At 42.3% G+C, this 24,290-nt stretch overlaps 1 protein-coding gene across 23 annotated transcripts in view; it reads right to left on the bottom strand.

The window, feature by feature from the left end:
* The window catches only part of DOCK9 (dedicator of cytokinesis 9), a 290,375-nt gene that overhangs the window by 33,073 nt on the left and 233,012 nt on the right, over positions 1-24,290 (bottom strand). For 13 of the 23 annotated variants that reach the window (XM_040487180.1, XM_040487195.1, XM_040487191.1 and 10 more), the window contains exons 36-43: positions 21,918-21,984; positions 20,027-20,074; positions 17,050-17,186; positions 9,184-9,299; positions 3,060-3,197; positions 2,761-2,943; positions 1,074-1,187; positions 764-979 (exon numbers count right to left, since the gene is read on the bottom strand). In XM_040487180.1, coding sequence (XP_040343114.1) covers positions 764-979; positions 1,074-1,187; positions 2,761-2,943; positions 3,060-3,197; positions 9,184-9,299; positions 17,050-17,186; positions 20,027-20,074; positions 21,918-21,984 — 1,019 coding nt within the window. Of the gene's footprint in view, positions 1-763; positions 980-1,073; positions 1,188-2,760; positions 2,944-3,059; positions 3,198-9,183; positions 9,300-16,494; positions 16,539-17,049; positions 17,187-20,026; positions 20,075-21,917; positions 21,985-24,290 lie in introns of all 23 variants that reach the window. The other 10 variants (XM_040487189.1, XM_040487199.1, XM_040487184.1 and 7 more) reach the window with 2 other exon arrangements.

Below are 24,290 nucleotides of genomic sequence, written 5' to 3'. Positions count from 1 at the left end.
TACAGACGATGTCATGGAGACCCAGAGGGGTTAACAATGGACTCAATGTCACAGACTTAGTGAGAGTTGGATGTGAGATTCGGTCTGTCCCCGGGGCCTGCACGCCTAGCTCCCTGCCGCCACTCTGTCTACTTAGGGAAACGTGGCCCCTCTGTACAAGGGTAGTGCTCTCACACCTACCACATCCACAGACAACAGACCACCTCAAAAAGGAAACAGCAATGTCCTATCATTGCTTTAAGAACAGGAAAATTAAACTTCATCATAAAAGAGCTGGATTTTAGGACTAGACAGAAGTTTCGATGCAGGAGCTGAACACACTGGAATCAGCAGGCCATCTATGTGAACATAGGTGCTAAGAGCTTTCAGAAAATGCTCTCTTGTGGCAGGAATATGCCTCTACCGTGCTGTAAACTACCGAGATGCTTAGAAGACTATGAAGTATCACTTCTTTAATTACTGGGATATTTTCTTAAAATTGGTTTCTTTTCTTTTTTTTTTTAACGTTTATTTATTTTTGAGTGAGCGGGGAGGGGGCGCAGGGGTGGGGTGGGGATAGAGGATCCGAAGCAGGCTCTGCGCTGACAGCAGAAAGCCTGATGTGGGGTTTGAATTCATGAATTGTGAAATCGTGACCTGAGCCGAAGTCAGATGCTTGACCGACTGAACCACACAGGTGCCCCATTAAAATTGGGTTTCTTCTAGCAAATGAGACATAACTAGTTTCTCCCAAAATCCCAGATTGAGAGGCTTGCAGGACTACCTCAGAGAGATCCCCATTTTTGACGTGGATCCTGGCCATGCTGTCCAGCCACGTCTTCCTGAGCTCGGGAGTGCTGGCATAGGACTTGGCCAGACTGTACTGGAGGTCTACCAGCATCTCCGGGTCATTCTCGTGCTCCTTCATTTGGGCGGTGGCCATCAGAACTGTGCGGATCCTTTTGGTCAAGTCCTTCACGTCCGAGGAGAAGGTGGTGTGCTAAAGCAAGGTGGAAGAAGGACACATGGGTTCAGCTGTGTTCTGCCTGTCCGCACACACACCAGATGATGAGGCAGTCTTGGGGGCCACCCACCTTGATGAGCCTGTCACTGTTGGCACAGTTGTTGATGATGGACAAGGACTGCTGGAATCTGGTTCCCCCAATCCCAACAACGTCTGCTATCAGCTGGCTGACAGAAATAATGACCTTAGGGACACACAAATGTGAACAGATCATTTCACCTTCAAATGACTCCCTAAACTTGGCTCTTGTCTTCAGTTAGGATGTGCAAAGTTTTGAGCACAGATCATTTCAGTGCAGGAAACAATGCCTGAGTCATCTTTTTCCCCTTCCAAGAACCATTCCAGAAGGTGACTTTGCTATCCTTAAGTATTTTGTTTGCACAGCAAAATGCTAATCAGGAGGACATAGGCACGAGAATCAGATAAGACCTTATCACTTGGATAGTTACTCGCTTTCTCTAATAAAAAGGGAGACCTTATCATTTACCCCATCAGTTACTGGTTTGAGCTTATACACACTAAATATTCAATAAGTGGACTGTCCTTTGTATTTTTTTATTAAAACATTTACATATTAACTATGCAGTGGTGGGGGGGGGCACCTGTCTTTACTGGGGTCTGTGAAGTGCTCTGCCTTTACCCAGTTATACAAAGTAAAAACGGGTGTCATCCTTATTCCCTCCTTTTCCTTCACCATCCCCTCCATTCCTTCACAATCAGTCTCTAAGCACTGTGAACTCATGCTTTTCTTCTAACCTTACCATGCCTGGTCTAGGGCACCATCCTCTCTGGCCTGGATTTGACCAAGGTTTCCCCAAAGTCTCTCCAGCCGAGCCCTTAACTCCCCTGATCCATTGTCAGCTCTAGGTCCAGGTGATCCCTCCAAATATGCAATGATGTCTTCTTGACTTGCTCTCACCCGTATTCTTAATTCACCATGAGGACGTCGTCCAGCTCCCTGGATAGGCCCTTCCCCTGGTGCATCCATGGCCTGACACATGCTCACCCTCTAGACGTGCTAACCTCTGTTGGTCCTTCCCATCTTCTGAGAAGCCTCCCTGCCCCGGCCAGATGCCCCTCCCTTCCGTGGTGCACTCCAGTTCCTCTATCATGGCACTGGGGACAGTGTACCGACAATGGGGTCTGTCTTCCAGTGGACTGTACACTCCATGAGGGCCAGGGGCAGGTTGTTTGATTCATGGTTGTATCTGTGAATTCTAGCATGTAGTTTGCAAACAATAAGTATTTACTTAAAAAAGGAATAAACACAGAGATAGAAAAGGCACTCCTACATGAGTTTGTAGAAAAATGGAGTCTATAAAAATACTTAAGACTTTTCCATATCTTGCCCGGTTCCTAGAGCAGAGCATCTGAGACGTGTTAACTCTGGAGGGATGGTAGGTATGTCAGTAGATGGAAGACAGAAAAGAACCACTATGGACTTCCTATGTTTTTCAGCTAAGATGTTCGCTATTGGGCATCCTCACATAGATTCTGATTCAATGGAATTTCAGTCGGTCCAATACCGAGTCAATTTTCAAATGTCCCTTTACCGACAGAAACACATTCTGGGCCCAAATCTTACAATGTGGAGAATGAAACAAACCGAACCAGTGAACGTGACTTTCCAATTTTCCATTGCAAGGCCATACCTTGTTGTGCTTACACTGAGGTCTATCGGTAAGTGCGACAAAATCTTCCTGCTAAAACAGAACCCCATAGGGTACACCCGCGTTGAAAAGTGAAACTACACATACTTGCAAATGCGTCCGGACAAAGGACTTCTTTCCAGTGTAGTCGAAGTTGTTCCTCATGAGGAAGTACAGCAGCTGGGAGGCCTCGGTTCTGATGGAGCTCAGCTTGGAGTTGCAGCATTTCAGGATCTCGTAGCACAGAGCAGCACACATGTCGGCCCTCCCTTCATAGAACGTCGAGGGAAACTGGGGGGAACAGCAGAGAGCGAGGCCCACATGGTGATCAGTGCTCCCTTCAACCCCAGGTGCAAGGCAGACAAGTACGGTCATCGATGAGGACATCCCCCGGGGAAGCAGCTCACCTTATAAATGAATGACCTTAAGGCAGTGAAGACATTTTTCAAAGCTGTTTCAGACTGATGTTTTTGAAGAAAACACAGGTAGACGTCAAAAACTTTTTTCATGAGAGGATTATGTCCGTGGTCGGCCAGGAGCTGGTTCTTAAAACACAGAAGGACAGCTTGGTTAGTGAGACCCACTGGACACCTCAACTGGGTTGCACACAATTTTCAGACTCAAAGGTTCAATTTTCTAGGTACTAAGACAACTTATAATTTAAACAAACTCTGCCATGAATCTCTAGGAAAACACAGAATCCTCTTGTAATACAAATAAGCCTACAACAAATTCATGCTTTGGAGAGTCTGCTTTTTTTCTCTTTTAATTAAATGTTTTTAATGTTTATTTTTCAGAGAGAGAGAGAAAGAACATGAGCAGAGAAACGACAGAGAGAGGGAGACCAGAATCCGAAGCAGAGCTGTCAGCACAGAGCCCGACATGGGGCTCACCCATGAACTGTGAGATCATGACTTGAGCCGAAGTTGGATGCTTAACCGACTGAGCCATCCAGGCGCCCCTGCTTTTTTCTAATAAGGGAGGGACTAATCATAAAACGTCCTAGCATACCGTAACGTGGTTTAAAGGACAACTATTCCTCAGTACTGATTTGGCTTCTATTTATTTACTTATTTTTACTGTTTACCAGCCACCAATACAGAGGTAATCTTTGTGAATCTTAATTCCAACAAAGAAGTGCCATTACAGGTTTTGGCTGATTAGTGGGCTGGAAAAAACCACTGAAGTGAGGTCCCCTAAAAGTAAGTTTGTTTTTTTCCAGGTTTCTCAGGGGACCCTGTTAAGTGATGAATAATAACCAGACAGCTTGGTAAGGTGGGAAAACATACAGGCTTTGATCAGGCCCCATTGATCACGTGCATGGATCTGCACAGGTAAACTGAGTCTTCCTCTTCTCACCTGTAAATGGCGACCCTAGAACTGACCTTGTGCAGACACTGCGAAGACGTGAGTCAAGTACAGAAAGTGTCTGACGCATCCTTGATCGGGCTCAGTAAGTGGTGCCGGCAGGATTTTAAATATCATGGATTCTACTTGACAAAGCAAAACAGCAGGGCCACAATTCATACCTCATCATTCTGCAACGGCTTTTCACACCAGCAGTAAATTCATACTAATTGAACACTTTGTTCAAAACTCTCATCAACTGCTGAACACACAGGTAGATATAGATGTCACCGAGCTAGAGGCCAGCATGCAACCATTGTGCCTTAACGTATGTGACACTAAAGAGCTACATCTTCAAATACAGATAAGCCTGTCTGCACAAAGGTGTGTGTGTTTGGGACAAGTAGGCAAACATGATGATAAAAAAATGTCAAGAGGCCAGTGTCTCAAACCAATCTTACAATTTTTCCAAATGACTGGAGATAACTTATGTCCAAGTATTTCTGTTAAATAGCCAATTATGGCTGGGGTGTTAGTTCTAAGATTGACCTCACCTTATTTGGGGAGAAAAATTTTTACTCAAGGAATAAATTTTGTTTTCGTAGGTCCAGTGACTCACAGATGTACTCACAGCTGGTAGGACACCTGGAATCCACAGTGATCTTTACAACATGAAATACTGAGCACAGTACTGAATTCCATCATGTGAAAGAGAAGCAATTTAATGAGTAGAAAATATGACTTAATTAACTGAATATGATATATTCTCAACCAAGAGCAGCTGTTTACCAACTGGAAAAAAGAAAGGGTGGCTCCAGTGTTTCGGGAACTGCTCACATGGCTTGTTGTCTGTGAACATTACTTTTCCAGGGGCCACCATCCTCCCTACTTATGGCTGGATTAAGGTTTGCACAGATCTGGATGTGAGCTTTCCTCCTGTCAGCACTCTTTGGGGGAGGATATCCAGAAGAGATAGTGTGGACAAAAATCGCCAGGAGCCTAGTCTTGCTGATGGAACTGGCCTGTCTCCAAGTTCTTACCCCTGGAGTTAAATTTTCCTTCCTCGCACTTTCTCGTCAAGGTGTGTGTTCCTATTTTCAGGATTTAGTCTTCGTGGGTTCTGGTCTCAAAACCCAATTGCAAGAATGCAGTTAAAACTCACTCACACGAAAATATAAAAAAATCCCTCATGTAAAGGGATAGAGGACCTCTCAACCCAGACACAACCCCATGTACCAGCTGCCATCTGCCATCTTCCAATCAATCTTCTTCTCTCCCTCTCTTGGTCTCTCTGCATGTCTGTCTCTTTTCACTAATTAGAAAGTGATATACACAAATGTTAAACAAATGTTTGAACATTCAAAAAGGACGGGGGTTGAGAGGTGGGAAACAAAACAGAACCACCCTTCACTTTTCCACTCAGAAGTAACCACAGGTAGCAACAGAGTGTATCTCATGTCCACCTTTTTATCCCTATGGACTTGTCCTGAAAATAGGAGAATTTCATTCAGGAAATGAAATGAGACGTTGCAACAATATGGAGGGCACGGCTATTCTCTAGCAACAAGGTGGAGAATAGGTTGTAAATAAATCTCAGGAGCTGTCGGATATGCATGCAGGTTTGACTGTTGTAACGCGTCCTCCTTGGCAGAATGAGCCTTTAAGAGAATGAACACTCAAAATCAGTAATTTTTAAAGATCCAGGAACAGGATAAAAACAAACTTAAACCTTGGGTACCAAAGTGAGAGGTCTAGAACCATGTTATTTAAAATAGATGTACCTTTCCTAGGCATACAGCGTTTAGTTTTATTTAGACATTGCTTTAAAAATCCAGTTTAGAGAAGAGCTGTGTCAGTTGCAAACACTCAACAATCACTAAGGTGACCTGATTTCATGCGTTCTTGCAGACCAGGCTCACGGTTGTGTGAACCAGACCAGAAAGTTCCTAGAAGAACCCAATGATCCAAGCGCCCTCCAACATCGCATACGGATTCTCCCCATGCAGCTCAAATCAAGAAAAGGCACTACGTGGAATTGCTTAAAATACATTATCAGATTAAATCTGTAAACTCATCAAAAAGATCATCAAAGATCATTAAAGGCCAGCATTGACTTGGGGTTGTGTTAATCATAGACATTATGAAATAGCCAGAGAAGAACACTATTTTTCTGCATGTAACTACCTTGGCTTACAAAACACATCCTTTTGTGTATTAAATGAGACAACACATGTGAAAGCATCCAACACAGGACCGGCAACTGGTAAGTGTTTGGTAATTCTCTTCTTTTTTTCTACATGAGAGATCATTCAATTACCTTGATATAACTCAGCTTAGCTTTTCTCTCTTTCTCCCTCTTTCCCTCCCCTATCACCACCTCCCTGCCATGCCTGGCTTAGTGGAGAACAAGAACTTCATCTGGTCAAATGTGCAGCGATCTTGGGCAAATCTTTTAACCCGTCTCAGTCTCAATCTCCTCATCTGTGAAATGAGTGATAAGAAGATCCACCAGGGCAGGCTAACATGAAGATTAATGCTTGAGGCACAGAGTAATAATAAATAAATAAATAGCAGGAATTTCATTCAGTAAATAGCAGGAAACTAACAACAACAACAACAACAACAACAACAACGTTATTATTAAGGGTTTAAGTCTTTTCAAACATTTTCTTTCATTAAGAATATGATTTCTTGGGCCTGGGTGGCTCAGTTGGTTAAGCGTCAGACTTCCGCTGAGGTCATGACCTCACGGTTCAAGAGTTTGAGCCCCGCATAGGGCTCTGTGCTGACAGCTCAGAGCCTGGAGCTGTTGTATCTCCCTCTCTCTGGCCCCGCACCCGCTCATGCGCTCACACTCTTTCTCTCTCTCAAAAATGGATAAACACTAAAAAAAATTAAAAAAAAATATGATTTCTTGACCCTCCTTGGCAACTTATTAGATGCAGTCAATTAAGAGACTCAGTAACGATGGTGCTGTATCTGTGGAAGATGATTTTTTTCCAATTATGTCAGTTAACTCAGTGTAAGAATTTAATTTTTCTGATACGCTCCAAATGGTGCGTCAGCTGAGTAAATATCTGCAGAGGAAGATCCTAGTGGCTGCCGTGTCAGGGGCCTCATGAACCTGCGAATCCAGACCAGCAAGCCTGCAGTGTGGCATGGCATCCAATAATGCCGTAACATCTGCCCATCTTTCCACTTCCTAATGGGGGTGCAGAGCTTTAAACGTTTTTGCACACAGGCGTGTAGACTTCGACAGAGACCACCTCTGCACTAAAGCTCAGTCTTCTCTGTGGGTCTCAGGAGTTAGACCCTTTGTCATGGGCCCAGGAAGTCATGAACACAGGGTAGATGTTTTGGGATACTTCTTATCAATCCATGATACAGTAGGCATAACTGCCAAGTTCTAGGTAAGGAAACCAGGGTTTCCAGATGTCCAGCAGACCCAGCCGAGGCTTAGAATCTGGCTAATGGTGGAGCTGGGAGGTAAAGCCTGGTCTGTATCCGCAAAGTGGCAGATTCTTTCAAAGGCCATCCTACTTTAACCAAACAACGAGAGACAGATCGTTTTCTTCTAACCTTACAAATGAGAGATCTTAGGTCTGGAGACATGAGGTAATTTTCCCAAAGACATTCGGACAATAAACGTCACAAGCAGGGACCATCAGATGTTGTTTCTCTCTCAAGAATCGGGCAGAACCTACCTGGTGGCCAGACGCTGGAGACCTGGGAACCTTGATGAAACCTCTTCTTTAATATGAGGCAAGCATTTTCAAGGGGGCTCAGTATGGACTGTAGGCTGTGCAGTGAAGAAACTGTCACTGTTCTCATGTGCCCGCAGACACACCTCTGCTGCATGTGCCCTTACCCCCGGCCACACAGCACTAGGCTTTCCTGCTCGTTGGCACGGTGGGGCCCAGGCAGAGGGCAGAAAGCCATGTCCCAACTACTGTTCCGAACTTAAGGCTTCTCAGTTAGCAGTGGTACAGGCATACCCTGGCCAACACTCACATTAAACATGTCATTGCCTATTTGGACAACAGTTTTTAACTAAAAATACTCAAAAGAAAATGGAAAGAGGTTCCAAACGTGGTTCTGGTAGAGCAGAGGCTCTCAAGTGGTAGCATTCAGGTCTCACCCCGAGACTTTCGGATTCAGCCAGTCCAGGTGAGGGCCTGAGAACCTGCCTTTCTAACATGCTCCCAGGGTTTCCAGCTGCTGCCACCCAGGGGACCACACTCTGAGAGCCACAGGAGTGGAGGCTCTGTGTAATAAGACACTGCTGTCCTCACACATATTCGATGAGAGTCCGCATTTCCTGGTCTCTCATCTGGGTTCCTAGTAATGACATTTCGTGGGGACACGAGTGGTGTGGCTGCTAAGAAGAATAAAGGTATATTATAATAAAGTGACATGATATCAGGGCAACTATTTTTATCCTAATAAAGTAATGCGCTTTATGAGAAGCAGAGATAAGTAAAGCAGAGAATGACTCTGGCTGCATTTTCCAAATATCCTTGGAAACAAACACACTGTTTCGGTATTCGTGGCATATTAACACTAATTCAATTTCCTCCTTCCACGGTAGAAATGGAAGAAATTGTTTAGCAAGACTAGGAAGTGTTAAGTTCCTAAAATCAAGCGAGTGGCTTGAGACCATCTCTACCTACTTGACCGTTACTTGCTAAAACCTAAACATAAGACAAACACCACCTTTTATTGTCTATCCTTGAAACGTTTCTATCACTGATGTTACTGACAGATTTTTAAAAATTGTAAAAGGTGAATGCGTGTGTACTTATTTTAACTGCCGCTACATTTGGATATGTTCAAAGGTGGTAGGGGTGGCAATGCCTGATCAGGTTCCCATATTATCACCCTTGAGGGCACAGCAAACCGTGTTCCCCAGATGGATGCTTTCTTCTGGCCAAGAGGTAACCACCTCCAGGAACTGGTTCTGTCACACCCTGACTGGTAAGCTTTATTTTATTTCAGGGAATTCGAGTCATTAGCTACGGAACGGTTTCATTAAGGGATTTTAAGGATTTATGGTTTCTTTACAGGGGCAAAAACAGTCGCTGAGACAAAATATACAATATAGGAAGCTCTTGCCGGTTCAATTAAACACGCACAATGAATTTACAAGGTAAAAGCTCTGACCACGAACAGCTATTCAATACCAACCTTAAACGCCAGTGTAAACAGAGACAGAGTGTCCAGAGCCGTAAGGCACACCTCCGTAGCAATGTTGGCTTCAAGTAGGGACTGGTGAAGGACGTCAGCGTCTGAGTGGCCATAGCCTGCGTGAATTACAACACGAGGTTACTGCCGGGGGCTGCAGACAGAGAGGGCGGTGGCCCGATACAATCACGCAGTCAACTTTTGATTACTTAGGGAAGGCTTCCTTTGGGGCTTTGTCTCCCTGTTTGCCCTTTTCATCGGTGGTGGGGCAGGGGTAGGTAATTAATAATGTGTCTGTTGGGTTATGACTCTATGATTCTGGAAGGGAAAGAATGGCAGCAACCATTTATTTTGTATTTGCCACATGCCAGCAATCATTCTATGAACTTCACATGTATTCGCTCATTTAATCCCTCAACGACCCTAAGAAGTATGTGCATTATTAAACCCTTTCTGCAGATAAGGAGACAGAGGCACAGGAAGGCTAAACAGCTTGCCTTAAGTCGCACAGTTAGCCCACAGTGGGCACCAATCCACCGAGTACTTGGCTGAGCTGCTGGGACGGGAGGGGCGGTGAAGGAGGCTGAGGCTTCCCAAGCTTCCCACATGGACACAGGCAGCAGAGGAGCACAGGGGTTAAGAAAATGAGCCCAGGGTCAGCCTGCTGGTCCCTGAATCCAGCTCAGCCACGTGCTAGCTGTGTGACCGTGGGCAAGTTATTCGGCCTCTTTATACCTCTGTGTCCTGGCCTGTAGAACGGGGACAATAATAGTATGTACCTCAAAGGGTTTCAGTGAGCATTAAGTTGGTTACAATTTGTGAAATTCTTAGAATAGTGCCCGGCGCATGGTGAATGCTACGTAAGTGCTGAATCGCTAACGTGAAGAACTAGGCATGATAATCAAGAGTTGACTGCACTGCTAATAGTATTCTACTTGCTTTATCAAAAAGCACGAAAGCCAGTATGTCTGAAGGAAACGTTTAAGAAAAGGAAAGGACTTGAAGAATCCTAATTTAAATACAAACTGATATCTACTATATGTGGCTATAAACTTCAATTTAGTACTGACATAAATGTAGCTCGACATACAATTTGAGATATTACATTATGAAATGATATGCATTAGCAGAAATACATACAGGGGTGCAAAGATGTTACAGGACTGATCTAGATGACAAAGAAAGATGGCACGATAATAAAACGTCATGTAATGTCTTTCTCCAAGGAGCATAAGCAAATCATCACTTACTATGTAGGTAATTTTCTTTATACTCCAGAGAGGAGGACATTTTGTATACATATCAGGAAAATGAAGTGCGGAAAACCTAGAGAATTTTCTTGAGGCCATTAATGGGGGAAAAAAACCCTACAAACTGCACCCTAAATTCCTGATCCAGGTCACCATATCATAGTACCTGTTACTAGGATAAAGTAAGGTAACTAGCACGATGTTATTCTCGCTTGAGCAAATGTCAGAGTTACAGAATGATTTTTTAAAAGACTACAAAACAGACTTTCCAAGTTACTGAGAAAGATGGATATATTTTGGTAATAAGGTCAGCCAAGGCATCACCCCATTTGGCATGGTTTGTTTGGCAAGATACAGAGATGATGAAAGAGGAAAACGGACTGTTAATTATTGTTAAAGTGATCATAAAATGGGGCAAGAGGGGAAAAAAATCAATACAGCACCTTTTGTTAGATCAACCAAAATTATCACAGGTCACAAAGACCCTTTGTTGAGGGCTGCCGTTTACCCCTACTGATGGTTAATGATCTGGGTTAAATTGTCCCAAAAAACTGGCTTTAATTTTTTTCTTGGCACAGAACTGACATTTTCTTTTTCTAGGTAACTTCTTGGCTACGTGTATGCAGATGCGATTGCCTACACACTCAAGGATTTCCACTGTGTATACTTTCAGCTGGAAGTCTAGACCAATCCAGGACTGAAATTTGGCCATGTGTTGTCTTTAAAACATATAATCAATGGCCATGCTAGTTAAGTTTTTATATAATTACGTATCCATGTATGGAAACATGACAATGACAAATTTCTCTAAACTCTTACACCATCCATGAATCTTGACCTTGTCTATCTGATCTCCTTAAGGGGGATAGTCAGATTCAGATGGAGTCTGTCCGCCTGTGTCTGAATTATCTAAGAATAAAAGAAATGATCTTTTTAAGCCACAGTTGGTTATAATTTTGCTTTTTGTTAAGCCCTCATCTCAAAACAGAGGATTATTGGAAGGGTTGTGGGAGGGGGGCTGGGCTAAATGGGTAAGGGGCATTGAGGAATCTACTCCTGAAATCACTGTTGCACTATATGCTAACTAACTTGGATGTAAATTAAAAAAAGAAAAAAGAAAAAAAGGAATCAGCAGGATTCCTGAGCTGGTGTTATTAAAAAGTCCCTAAAAGTAAGGGGCAGCATGGAGAGGTTATGTAAGTGGTAGACACTGCAGGGACAGTTTACTGAGAGATGCTCCGGTGGAGAAGGCTTGTCTCAACACCTGGAACAAAGCCGTGCACGAGGGAAGGCTTTAGTCAGCGGTCACCATAGGTAATGAACTGACTTGGTATATCCAAAAAGTGATCGTAAGAGAAAAAGCAAGTTCTTAAGGTACTGGTCAGCAACTCACTGAAGCTGATTAAGTGGATTCTGACCCCAGCAAGCAAGAAGTGCTATGTTAACCAACCCTACTGATTTTCCCCAGGGGACAGCGCTCGGGGCACTGACTGTCTTCAGCCAGGCTGGTCAGGGAGAGGAGGACTTCCTCCCTTCCCCAGTGTGCCATCTTTGGCATGCACATCATGGACTGCTCTTATTTACACACTTTTTGTTCTGATGTCACTCTATGATAAAGGATTTATTCCAGCATCCCCAAATCTTTTAAACACTCAGAGGCCAGGGATGAGATTTCTTCCCCTATCTAATGTCATCTGCTCTGTTAGACTTAATTAACCTTGCTCTGTTTAATAAACTGTTACTAGAACAGCTTGACTGAATAATGCTGACCACATGTGTAAACTGTCTCCCCCCCTCTCCACTGCCATGACATCAGAGGTGATGTGGTGGGAGGGACACAGCTACATGCCTTTTCCAAACATGAGAGGACATTCGAGCTTGAAGAAGTCAGATATGTAGTCTCATAGGGGGCACTTTCTTTTCAACAGCTGCCCTTACCCTTTATGAAACCAGAATTCTTGTTTTTATCGTTAATTTTTTTCCCTCTGGCCCATATAATATAAATCCAAAAAACAATACATTTTATGAGAAAAATGTAACTACTACTAAATGACAAGGAATCTTCTTGCTAAAAGAAGTCCCCAAATGTTCACAAGAGACTCTAAAATACAGAGAACAAGCTGAGGGTTGCTGGAGGGGTTGCGGGTAGGAGGATGGGCTAAATGGGTAAGGGGCATTAAAGAAGACACTTGGGAGGAGCACTGGGTGTTATACACAGGGGATGAATCACTGGAATCTACTCCTGAAATCATTTTGTACTATTTGCTAACTTAGATGTAAATTTAAAAATAAATTAACTGATTAATTAAGAAAAAAAAGAAGTCCCCAAATGTTGAAGATCCAGTCTCCCAGGTATATTAACTCATGGTCTCCAGCGTTTACTAACTGCACGTATTTTTGCAATGTATCAGGTGGACCAACCCCTACATCATCTATTGTTCATCTCCATCCCATTTTTACTGCTAAAAAGGTTTTCCTCACAAATGAGCAGAGAGGAAACAGTAGAAATAAGGAATAATATTCCCAGGCAAAACTTACGTGATCTTGCTGTCTGTCCTCTGATTCACACACTCACACACAAAAACAAATATGCTCAAAATGATTTGTGGAATGAGTCTAAAATCTCAGTTTATACTCGAGGAAATGGTTATGCCATCTGCTCTCTCTGACCAATGCCTCAACCTAATGTTGAGCGGTGTCTGAAAATAGTACCTGTTATGGGATTTACATCTCAAACTGGGAAAACACTTGGTTTATGCATACATTTTAATTTAAAGTCCTTTTTAAGGGTATTAAAAACATAAACATGACTGACTTTGAATAGGCATTTTGCCAGACTTTGAGTTCTGAAACCCCATCAATTACAAGAAGTACCAATGACTGACTGCCATATTAGATGTACTAGGTAAGATACAGGTGTAAGATAGGTCTGTTATAACTCAAAGATATACCCTGATATTATAAATGCTAGAAAATGTGCAAAAATGTATTTCTCAAAAAAGGAACCTGTCTCAGAATCAAAAAAAGTGGCTTTATAAACAAACATTTCATTTACTATCTTGAGTATATATATGCCTTCAAAGCATCCAAGTCCATTTTTACCTATTTTAAAAAATATATTGCCAGGCTTAAAACCTTTTGAAAAATATTAATTTTACTTCAGAGGATATATGCATTCTCTGCATTTTTCTTATTAATTTAATATTATATCAAGGAACTTTATCACTGATACTCATTTTCTTACTTGTACTTCATAGACATCAAAGAATTCCAGAGTTAGATGGGGTCTTACAAACCCACTCGTCCAACTCCTCACCTTCTCTTGTGATGTTTAAGTGACCTGGACAATACCCCCAGTGGGTCTTCATCCAGTCTCTGTTTTCACACCTCCAGCTCCAAGTGCCCACATTAGCTAATGGGCAGTTCAGTTAGAAAATGCTTTTGCACAATGACCTGAAATCTAATTCTCTGCAACTTACTCCATGACCTTGAACTCTCTCTTATACCGGATTATATGAAACACAGGTTTTCTTGAAGTGTTTCTACCTCTTGCTGGCTTTCCCCCCCTCATACCAGTGGGAAATATGAATTCTCATACAAATAGATTTAATATATTCCTAGGGCAACATATAACATCAAAGTAAATTCAAGGTATTATTTTATATGTTTTGCACATGTATGACCTATTTGCAAACGTGTTTCACTTAGCTTCCCTCTCATAGCTTGGCTTATGTAAAATACTCTATATGCAGCTATCACTCTCAATATACCATTTGACACAAATATCTTCTGCTGACACACAATGGAGGTACTTTACAATAAAAAGGTCAATGTGTTAATGTTATACACATTTACTTTTCATGTACCTGGGTAATGACTCAAAGTTAATGAACCTCTCTGTATCTTTTGAGTGTTTTTTTTTTTTTTTTGAAATAGTTAAAGACTATTTTGAGCACAGTAGGATTTGTAATTTTCATTGTTTCCTATCAAAATCCAAGAGTAAGAACCTGCCACGGTGACATGTGTACTGCATATGGTGTCCTTTCCCACGTCCTACATGGATGTGCTAATGGGGGCATGAAAGTTGGCCTCCATTGAATTAAATTTCCTGTGGTCTTCTGCTGCTCCCTGCTGGTCAAGCTGAGGCCTGGCAAAGCCTTTCCTCCTCAAAGAAAAAGGCAAAACAAAAAATGCAGGTGGTGTATGGGGGACTCTTTCTATTTTTATTCTTTTCTAAAATAAATTCATTTTAGACTCTGGCACCCTACAAATCTCTCACATACTGGATCTATGTCATATATTGGATGGTCCAAGAGAAGGTACTGTATTCATTGTTAAAGAAGAATTTTTTAGGAAGACATATATACAAGAATTTTTTAGGAAGACAGATTTCCCACAGAACACCCAGGTACAGGTGTGAAAATAATCATGTATGTATATATATATATATACATGCTCACACACATACACATGTATACATATAGCACATACTTCTCTGTGGCTTCTGGGCAAACTGACAATTTGGAGCTCAAAAAGCTAACAGAGGGAAAGGCTGACACCACCCAAATACATCATCAGATTTAGAGTTGTAAATGAAGACTGAGTTCTTGAAGAAGACGCAAGGACTGTGAGACACCAGAACCAATTTGGGATGAGCAGGAATTGTAGGAACACAGGAGAAGGCTCAAAGAATCAGTTACACACTGTTTATTGGGAAGGCAGAAGGAGAAGCTCTGATGGAGGATGGTGTCACTGAAAACTGACTGAAGCAGAAACTATGGGAAGAAAGAGGAGAGAGGCAGGAAGGACGGGCTCTCCGTGGGTAGCAGGAAGAGAGGATGGATATCAACCACGTTAGCAATATGGTCCTTGGCTGCAAAACACAGCCAGCTGTCTCTCCCCTCCAATTCAAGCCACCATTGCAAAATCTGTTTGCAGTGGGAGAAGCTGCCGTAGTTCTTAGTGGATTAAGGTTATTTATTCATGTGCCGATCATTCACTTGACTTTTGTTTTCTGTGTTTCCTGAATGATTCTTTGGAGGCGGGGACTTGGTCTGTTGACTTATTTTTTAAAGTGCTTTAAAGTTTAAGTATTTATTTCAACTGATGGCGAGGTAGTCCCTGTGTTATAATCTGCACAAAGGCAGTGTAGCAACTTCTGCAGAACAATGGGAATTTAATTTCTGTTTGCTAAATGGGAAATGAAAACGAAAAACAACAAAATTTTTTGTTTTGTTTGTTTCAACCCCTTGGCTACAGAGCTAGAAAAAGCCCTAACAGACAAGAGGTGAAACAATGAAGTGCTGTGGCCTTAGATGTGTTACTAATATACGTCCTGCAGCTGAATATAGGACTCAGAACTAGCTCTTGAAAGCTACCAATTCAGTGTGTGGCAGGCAAACATAATACGGATCTATATTAAGCTTAGAATTTTATAGAGAGTCTATGCCCATTGCATTTAACTTCGTTGGGGTGGAAGAGGGGACAGCTGTTATATATTTCGATTCCTTGGCCTTCTTACTCTGAACTACTACCAACTTAAAGTATTGAGAATATTGTCTTTACTCTTAGCCTATATTAAGAAAGAGGTATGAAGATCACAATGAGTGCAATTCCTATGATTAGAAATGATGAGAAGATATTAATAACTACATTAAAGACATGGAATGAGAACAAATAATTGTCTAGATTAAACAACTAGCTACATTATACCTGGAGAAAAGATGAAACAATTCAGAGAACATGTCACTAACAGAAATGGTATTTATTATAAACGATCGCCATTAGTTTTTAAAATACTGCATGGCTGGTATTCTTTTAGGTTTTCTGCTTTGAGAAACCCTTAGAAAGATGAAACATGTACATGTTTCTAGAACTAGTACATGATGCCATGTCCCCTCTGGTGATTTGAAAAAAGTAAATTAAAACTATGCTCCCCCTTTTTGGTAGAATCTCTACTGTGAAGTTAGAAAGCCCCAAAGTTAGGAAGGCAAGATGAACGAAAAGGTCTCAGTTTGCAAGTGAAGCGGCCTCATAAGCAGACTCCAACCTGATTAAATCTTACCATTGTCTACAGAAATTCCAAGCACACTTGATATCTTTCTCACACTGAAAACACAGAAAAAGTCACTTTGTTATTGGCTTTTCCACACCCTCACAAATTGATTCATGGGCTTTATGTTTTCACAGCAGTTTAAGGATTAACATACATTCAAAGCTGGAATGTCAGAATGTGGACACGTGATCAGTTACATGCATGGGCTCAGAAGAGTGAAAGGGACCTGTTCCAGATGTCCTCAGGACTTCCAGAGGGAAAATGCAAGTATTAAGTTAAAAATATCAAGAGAATGTTTGGCTGTCAAACCTGCCAAATTTTACGTTAAAAAATACTGAACGGAGGGGTTGGGACACTTTCAGGTCTAATGCCGTAGCTGACCACGTTCCGCATTATGTCACTCTCCTCCAAAGAAGGGGATTTCGCCATGAACTCTTCATCCCACTTGCTCTGAGCTGGAAGAAAAGTCAGGTTGGTGATGTGGCGCAGTGCGGCCTGGGGCTCTCCCCTCTGAGGTGTCACATGAGATGGCTGGCTGTTACGATGGCATGTCATGGGACTTACTGTGGTTAAAAGTGAGAGAGTTATCCAGGCTGCCCAGCTGCTGCAATCTGGCATGCATCATTCCTGTTCTGTTACGGGAAACAGGCAATGTCTGAGACTTTCGATCATGAACTATGGGTCCCAACCCCTCCTGGTTCCTGCAACATGAGTGAAATGGGATAGAAGCAAAAGTTAGACTTGTTACACTGCAGCAGGACGAGGAGGGTTAGTGAGGCCAGGACACAGCACAAGGGACGGCCACACGCCAGCCACGTGCAGCGCAGCCTTCTGGGGCCAGAGGAGCCAGAGACGCACACACAGGCCTCAGCTCTAAAAGGGTTCACAGCAAAGCACCTGACGACAAAGAAGCAAAAACCAAGCTGAAGCAGGGAACTTTCCAGTTCTAGAAAGTACTTTAGAGATGCTGCTTTTAAAAAATTTGAGCATCTGTCTGAGGTGGTGCTAAAGATTAGCGTTCTGACAACTGCCAAACACCACGAACCTTTTCGGGTTAAAAAGGTTATTAAAGAGCAAAAAAAAAAAAAAAAAAAAAAAAATCCTTTAATGAAAATAATGCATTGGAAGAAGCAGAGAACAAACATGCAATGAGAAGGATTATATGAGGCGGTTTTAACACCTTTATTCTTACCCAGGCAGGAAGGAGAAGAGCCACACACTTTGTTAAACTTGTCAGCAGTCAAGTAAAGAAAATAGAAAAGTGATCTGGGTTAGCAATCAAACAGCTAAACTTCCTACTGTGTACCATCACCAGAGCAGATGAAAAATGAGACCCGTGCTGGAATGACACCTGTCGCCCATCCCGTAGCCAACGGTCTCCCTCCCTGTGTTATTGTGTGGAGTAGGACAGGGCATGCACGGAGCGTCATCGGGCAACATGCTGCTGGGTGATTTCAGACTGACGTGATGAGAAGGCACAGTAGTCATCAGACCGGACTGCCACGGAGAGCAGACACCGAGAGCGTTTACACTACCGCTCAGGACCTTTTTCACGTGTAGCAGAGACCACGGCAAAATTTTCCATACGGCAGGGCACACAGCTCGCCACAGGGCACGTAACAAGTAACACTACCTTCCACTCCTGCCTTCCTATGCCCATCTGGTTTTAGGATAGTCCGAGGAAGCATACTTCTATATGCAAATATATACAGGGTGCTTATAAAGTCAGAAGACCTTTTTTTTTTCTTTTCTTAATTAAATTTACAGCCATTACAAGTTAACAGTTACACAAAACCCAATTCTAAAATATTTTGTTGGGACAGAAATCTTCGGCTTCCCACATTCACCATGTTCAGTTCTGTGGCATTTCATCCTATTTTGCACAACACTCTCCAAATGCCATCTTGTGATGTAGGTGACAGCTACTTCAAGGAGGCTGTGAAGCTTGCTGGGCACAGTGCCAGCAATATATGTGTCTGCCCATTTTCACAGGACAAAGTCAAAGCGAATAAAATCAAGGTGGGAGGCATTACTGTATAAGGTCACCTTGTATATACTTGCTTTTGGTACTCAAAAGTGCAAATGTAAAAATTACTGTTACGATAAAAAATAACAGCTAAAATTAGAGAACTTGTAAGTGCCGCTGCATTTCAGTTAAAAATAAAAAATATTAATAGGATAAAAGAATAAAATATGCTAAGTTTTCTTTAAAAAAAAACCACAACCTTTCAATGAACATAAAACATAATTCTGGACATTTCTCAAATATCCCAAGAAAAGAACAATGTTAACATAAAAAGTAAAATCTTCACATTCAAACAGTTCTTAAAAATCTCTTTCCCATTTCATTGCTGTAAAACAGAATCATAGATAAGAGAAAAAACCCTCAATTACTACTAAATTTTAAAGTTTTTCTTACAATGTAAATATGTTTACTTTAAATCAACTGCTAAAAACAGTAACAATAGAAAAATAGGATACTTAGACCAAGACCCCACAGATACATTATCACGGAATACGCAACACAGACAAAAACAAATACAGACACACTGAGAGTGGGTATAGGGCAGGAGTAAGAACTTGGTAATGACAAGATGTGCTCTGAGGAAATGCTTCCAAGAAGGACCTGCGTGGCTGTCCCTCAGCAGAGTTTCCAGCTCTCCTCGAGTTCAGGATGGATCTGAGAGTATGGTGTGGGGCAGGGCAATGAGGATGTATGATACTCAGCAAAGAGCCCCGGCCGGACGATAGTAGAGCATGGTCAGCTTAGTTGGAGAAAAAAATTTTAGAGATGGTTTTTGTGGAAGTCTAAACAAATCTGAGATGGACTGAAAACACTCTTTCATTAAGAAAAAAAGGCGGGGCGCACCTGGGTGGCTCAGTCACGTAAGTGTCTGACTTCGGTTTAGGTCATGATCTCGTGGTTCGTGAGTTCGAGCCCCGTGTCGGGCTCTGTGCTGACCGCTCGGAGCCTGGAGCCTGCTTCCGATTCTGTGTCTCCCTCTCTCTCTGCCCCTCCCCTGCTTGCACTCTGTCTGTCTCTCTCTCTCAAAAATAAAGAATAAGCATTTAATAAATTTTTTAAAAAAGGGAGTGGTTATATGAGAAATTAACACCTTTGTAGTCGGGAGAAGGAATGGTAAAAAATGACCTTTGAAAGTCAAACAGGGAAAGGGGAAGCCACTGAAGAAGAAGAAAAGAGCAAGGAGACACACCAGGAGAGGCTGGGAGAAGAGAAAGGGGACATGGAAGGAAGAGAACATGGCGGGGGTGGGGGGTAGAACTTGGAAGGAAGTGTACGAGAGCAGCAGCAGGCCATGAAGGGAAATCCTTCCAAGAGATGTGCATGAGGCAAAATGAGACAGAAGGAGTGTGGGAATGTAGGCGGAAGATGCTACCAGATTTGATGGCAGCAATCCAAAGACATCACGGCTGTTTATGAGAATTCCAACTGCCAATCATCACAGATGACGATTCCCACACATTCAGATCCAAGTGACACGGAGAATGATACACAGTTCAGACCAAACCCCCACAGTACCTGGCTATGTATCGCTTCCCCATGTACTGGAACTGGTGCAAGCAGACTCTGCAGACGGGATGAAAGATTATTAGAAAAACGGGAAAATAACTGTCGTCAATACGTTGTTTTAGTTAAACCCATCAGGGGCGCCTGGGTGGCTCAGTCAGTTAAGCGTCTGACTTCAGCTCAGGTCATGATCTCACAGCTTGTGAGTTCGAGCCCCGCATCGGACTCTGTGCTGACAGCTTAGAGCCTGGAGCCTGCTTCAAATTCTATGTCTCCCTCTCTCTCTGCTCCTCCCCTGCTCATGCTCTGTCTCTCCTTCAAAAATAAATAAAAACATCTAAAAAAAATAAAAAAAAAAAAACCCATCAACAAGAACATTTACTAAACTCTTACACCTACCACTAGCCTCTTGCTTCTGGGGCTCAGAAATTCTCAGGAAGGTCCCTCTCGCCCAGAGACGGTTACTAACCTACCCTTGTTGTGCTGCTGTCGGTACTGTGCTGCATGGTCAGAGTCACAGAGAGGCTGGGACCAACAGGGCTGTCCACAGACTCAGGGTCTGGACGCTGACTCAGGCAGTTTGCCATAGAAATCACAACGGAGAGGCGCCTGGGGGGGCTCAGTCACTTAAGCGTCCGACTTTGGCTCAGGTCATGATCTCTTACTTCATGGGTTCATGCCCTACATCAGGCTCTGTGCTGACAGCTCGGAGCCTGGAGCCTGCTTCAGATTCTGTGTCTCCCTCTCTCTCTGCCCCTCCCCCGCTCATGCTCTGTCTCTGTATCTGTCTCTCTCAAAAATAAATAAACATTGAAAAAAATTAAAAAAAAAAAAAGAAATCAGGATGGAAAACCTAGACACTGGTGCACTCTTCTAAACTGCGTATTTGTCCTCTGAGTAAGGAGCTCCCTCTTTTGGGTTTTGTAAATGGACTAGTCCCTTACAGACACCCAGTATCCAGTTTTTTGGTTTGCTGTAATATATCCACAACACTGATAGTTTTAAAAATCATGTATTTAATAAGAAGCAGCCACAATAATGTCCAGTATGTTCTTCTGGTGCTGAATCCCATCTGTCTCTCCCACCTTTAACTCAGCAGAGAGAACAATCACGAGACTATGAACCAAGGCCACAATCCAAAATGCACAAAGTTCTGAACACCATAGGTTTCCACCTGAGTTTAAGCAAATACATTTGCAGCAAAATCATGACCCCAACTAAAAAGATCTAAAGCTACTTATAGTTATAACTTACCCCATTATTGTGAACAATCATAGTGCTGCAGAAAGTTTTTTTACTGCAGAAGCAATAATGTGTTTAATTGTGGGGTGCTGTCTGAGACCCCGCTGGGGTGTTACAGAATATGCTGTATATGTACATTTTCTAAAAATCTAATAAATTCTGGATTTGGAAAATCATTTGGACAAGGGACTGTGAATCTGTGTTTTTTAAAGTAGAGTTTAAAGGAAATCAGAAATGTAAATTAAAGAGATAAAATGAGATAATATAGATAAAATATGAGATTTCACTTATATTTCAAAATCATAGTTATTTTTCTGTCTCAGTTTTCACAACTGCTTGAGCTAAATTAGATTCAATTTAGAAATGTAGCATCCACCCAATTCGGCTAATAAATTGTGCTATCTTACTAAAATGACTTATACACACAGTTAGCTATCATCTATAACAACAATATCTCTAATAATTCAGGTTTGGTCACTGCCCACTGAGTCATGTGCTCCTGAGAGCAAGTGCTGGGGTCGGGTCCAGGAGAAAGAGCTCAAAACTAAGTGTGAGTATATAGCATTCCAGGTTCAACTACATCGTATTGCTCACACCTCTTAATCAGCCAGGAAAAATAAAGATTAAAAAAAAAATCAATGAGCAAAACAAAACTACTCACTCAGATATTGTAAAAAAATCCATAAGTTCAGATGTTGAAGCCTTGTTCCAATACGTAAACAAAGCATCTAGAAGATAAACATCAATTTGGTCAGAATCACGATGTGTATTACATGCATTAGGGGACGGGGAAAAGATTTTGGAGCATAAACCCCCAAACCCTCCTGCTTTTACAGCTAATCAAAGAACAAACCACAGTGACCAATCTATACCGGTAACATATACAACATGCACATTCAATTTAAAGAAGCTACATGTGGGAGCACCTGGGTGCCTCAGTCGGTTAAATGTCTGACTCTTGGTTTCAGCTCAGGTCAAGATCTCACGGTTTCCTGAGTTCGATTCCCGCACTGGGCTCTGTGCTGACAGTGTGGAATCTGCTTGGGATTCTCTCTCACCCTCTCTCTCTGCCCTGCCCCCACTTGTGCTATCAGTCTCTCTCAAAATAAATAAATAAAAACTTGAAAAAAAAACTGAACTTTAACCTCATCCTGCATCACTCAGCACCATATAGTACATACACACACACACACACACACACACACACACACACACACACACACGTGTGTGTGTATATATATATATATTTTTTTTCCCCCCAAAGGTTGACTGCCATGTGCAGCACCTCATTTGGATGTGTCTGGAGTCTTGGAAGCTGGACTCTCCTACATTCTCCCACAAATAGACCTTGAGAGCTTGTCTGGAGGTTCCAGCAGGGAAGCACAGCTATCATATACCTTTGACCCAAGAATGGTCCTCCTCTGTCAGGGAGGGTCGTCCTCTTTGACCAAGCGCACAGCTTTGGGAGGGACACACATGGAGCAGGGAGGGAGGAAGGGGACACCCACCTAGCCAGCCAGATTGGCCAAATCAATCCTGGCGATCAATGGGGTGACGGATGTCACAGCCAGATAACCCTCACATCCCTTTTTTTTTTTTTTCATTTGAGAGACAGAGAGCATGAGTGAGGGAGAGGGGCAGAGAGAGAGAGAGAGAGAAAGTTTTAAGCAGGCTTCACACTGAGCCTGACACAGGGCTTGATCCCACAACGCTGGGATCACGACCTGAGCTAAAATCAAGAGTTGGATGTTCAAACGACTCAGCCACCCAGTTTCCTTTATAGTACACATTTAAGTTATATATAATGTGCTCTTAAATGGACCAGAAATTTCAAAGAATACAAGTAGGCATATAATCTCAAGTTAGGCTCTCTCTTTGCTTACTACACAATCTCTCTCCAGTAAGGAATCTGTTGAAAATTCTTGTATGTACTTCAGTACCCTCTTCCTAGCACACACATGCAGAAATGGAGGCATACATGCTGCACACACTGTTTCTCCTTTGGGTTTCAATTCAACAACATAGTCTAGATCAATTCCAATCTTTTCCAAGTTGCATCATATTCCTCTCCATGAATGCACTGTGATTGAGTTAGCCAGTCCCTTACTGATAGATATTTACTTGTTTTTTTTTTTCTCCCTAATCTTTTGCCACCTTATATTATGGTTTGAAGAACATCCTTTTACATGGATGTTTGCACACTTGTCCAACTACATCCATAGGACAAATATTCTAGAAGTGAAACAGCCATGTCAAATGTTATGTGCATTTAAAATTTTGACAGATACTGCCAAATAGTTTTCCAAACATGCAATTTCCTGTTTCTCAGCATGATGATTCAGTATCCTCTGAATTAAGAAGTCACACTCATACCTGCTCTGCATCAAGATGACCTGGCATATTTTTAGTGAAGGCAAATCCTATAAATATATTTATAGGAAGCATTCTCTGTGTATGACCCTTAGCTTTTTAGCATTGCACAAAGAGTGTTATCATTGGATAGTTAAACACGTTTGCATTCTTTTTTTTTTTTTTACTGTTTATTTTTGAGAGAGAGAGTGCAAGAACATGAGTGGGGGAGGGGGAGAGAAAGAGGAGGGGATGAGAGGATCTGAAGCAGGCTCTGGGCTCTGTGTGGACAGCAGAGAGCCTGACATGGCACCTGAACTCACACACTGTGAGATCAAGATCTGAGTCAAAGTCAGAAACTTAACCGACTAAGCCACCCAGGAGCCCCAAACACTTTTGCTTCTTATATTTTGTCTCGGTTGGGAAATTGGTGAAGAGATTTCTCTCAGGAAAAAAAGCCAGTGAGTCTTGGGTCCTGAGGTGAGCGAGAGCATGTCTGCAGAGATGCTGATGGCTCCTGAAGGTGCATGGCCACAGACTTTTTAGTCCACACTTGTCTAGAATGGTGACAGGCAGGGGAAGCCATGGGAGGGAGATATATATATGTGTATATATACATACATACATATATATATATATATATATATATATATATATATATATATAGCGACTCTGTTCTCTTGCA

Source organism: Herpailurus yagouaroundi, unplaced genomic scaffold, assembly GCF_014898765.1.
Source record: "Herpailurus yagouaroundi ecotype Mexico unplaced genomic scaffold, PumYag 164, whole genome shotgun sequence".
Lineage (NCBI taxonomy): Eukaryota > Metazoa > Chordata > Mammalia > Carnivora > Felidae > Herpailurus > Herpailurus yagouaroundi.
The sequence above is the reverse complement of the archived record's forward strand: the minus strand, read 5'-3'. Positions and strand labels throughout refer to the sequence as shown.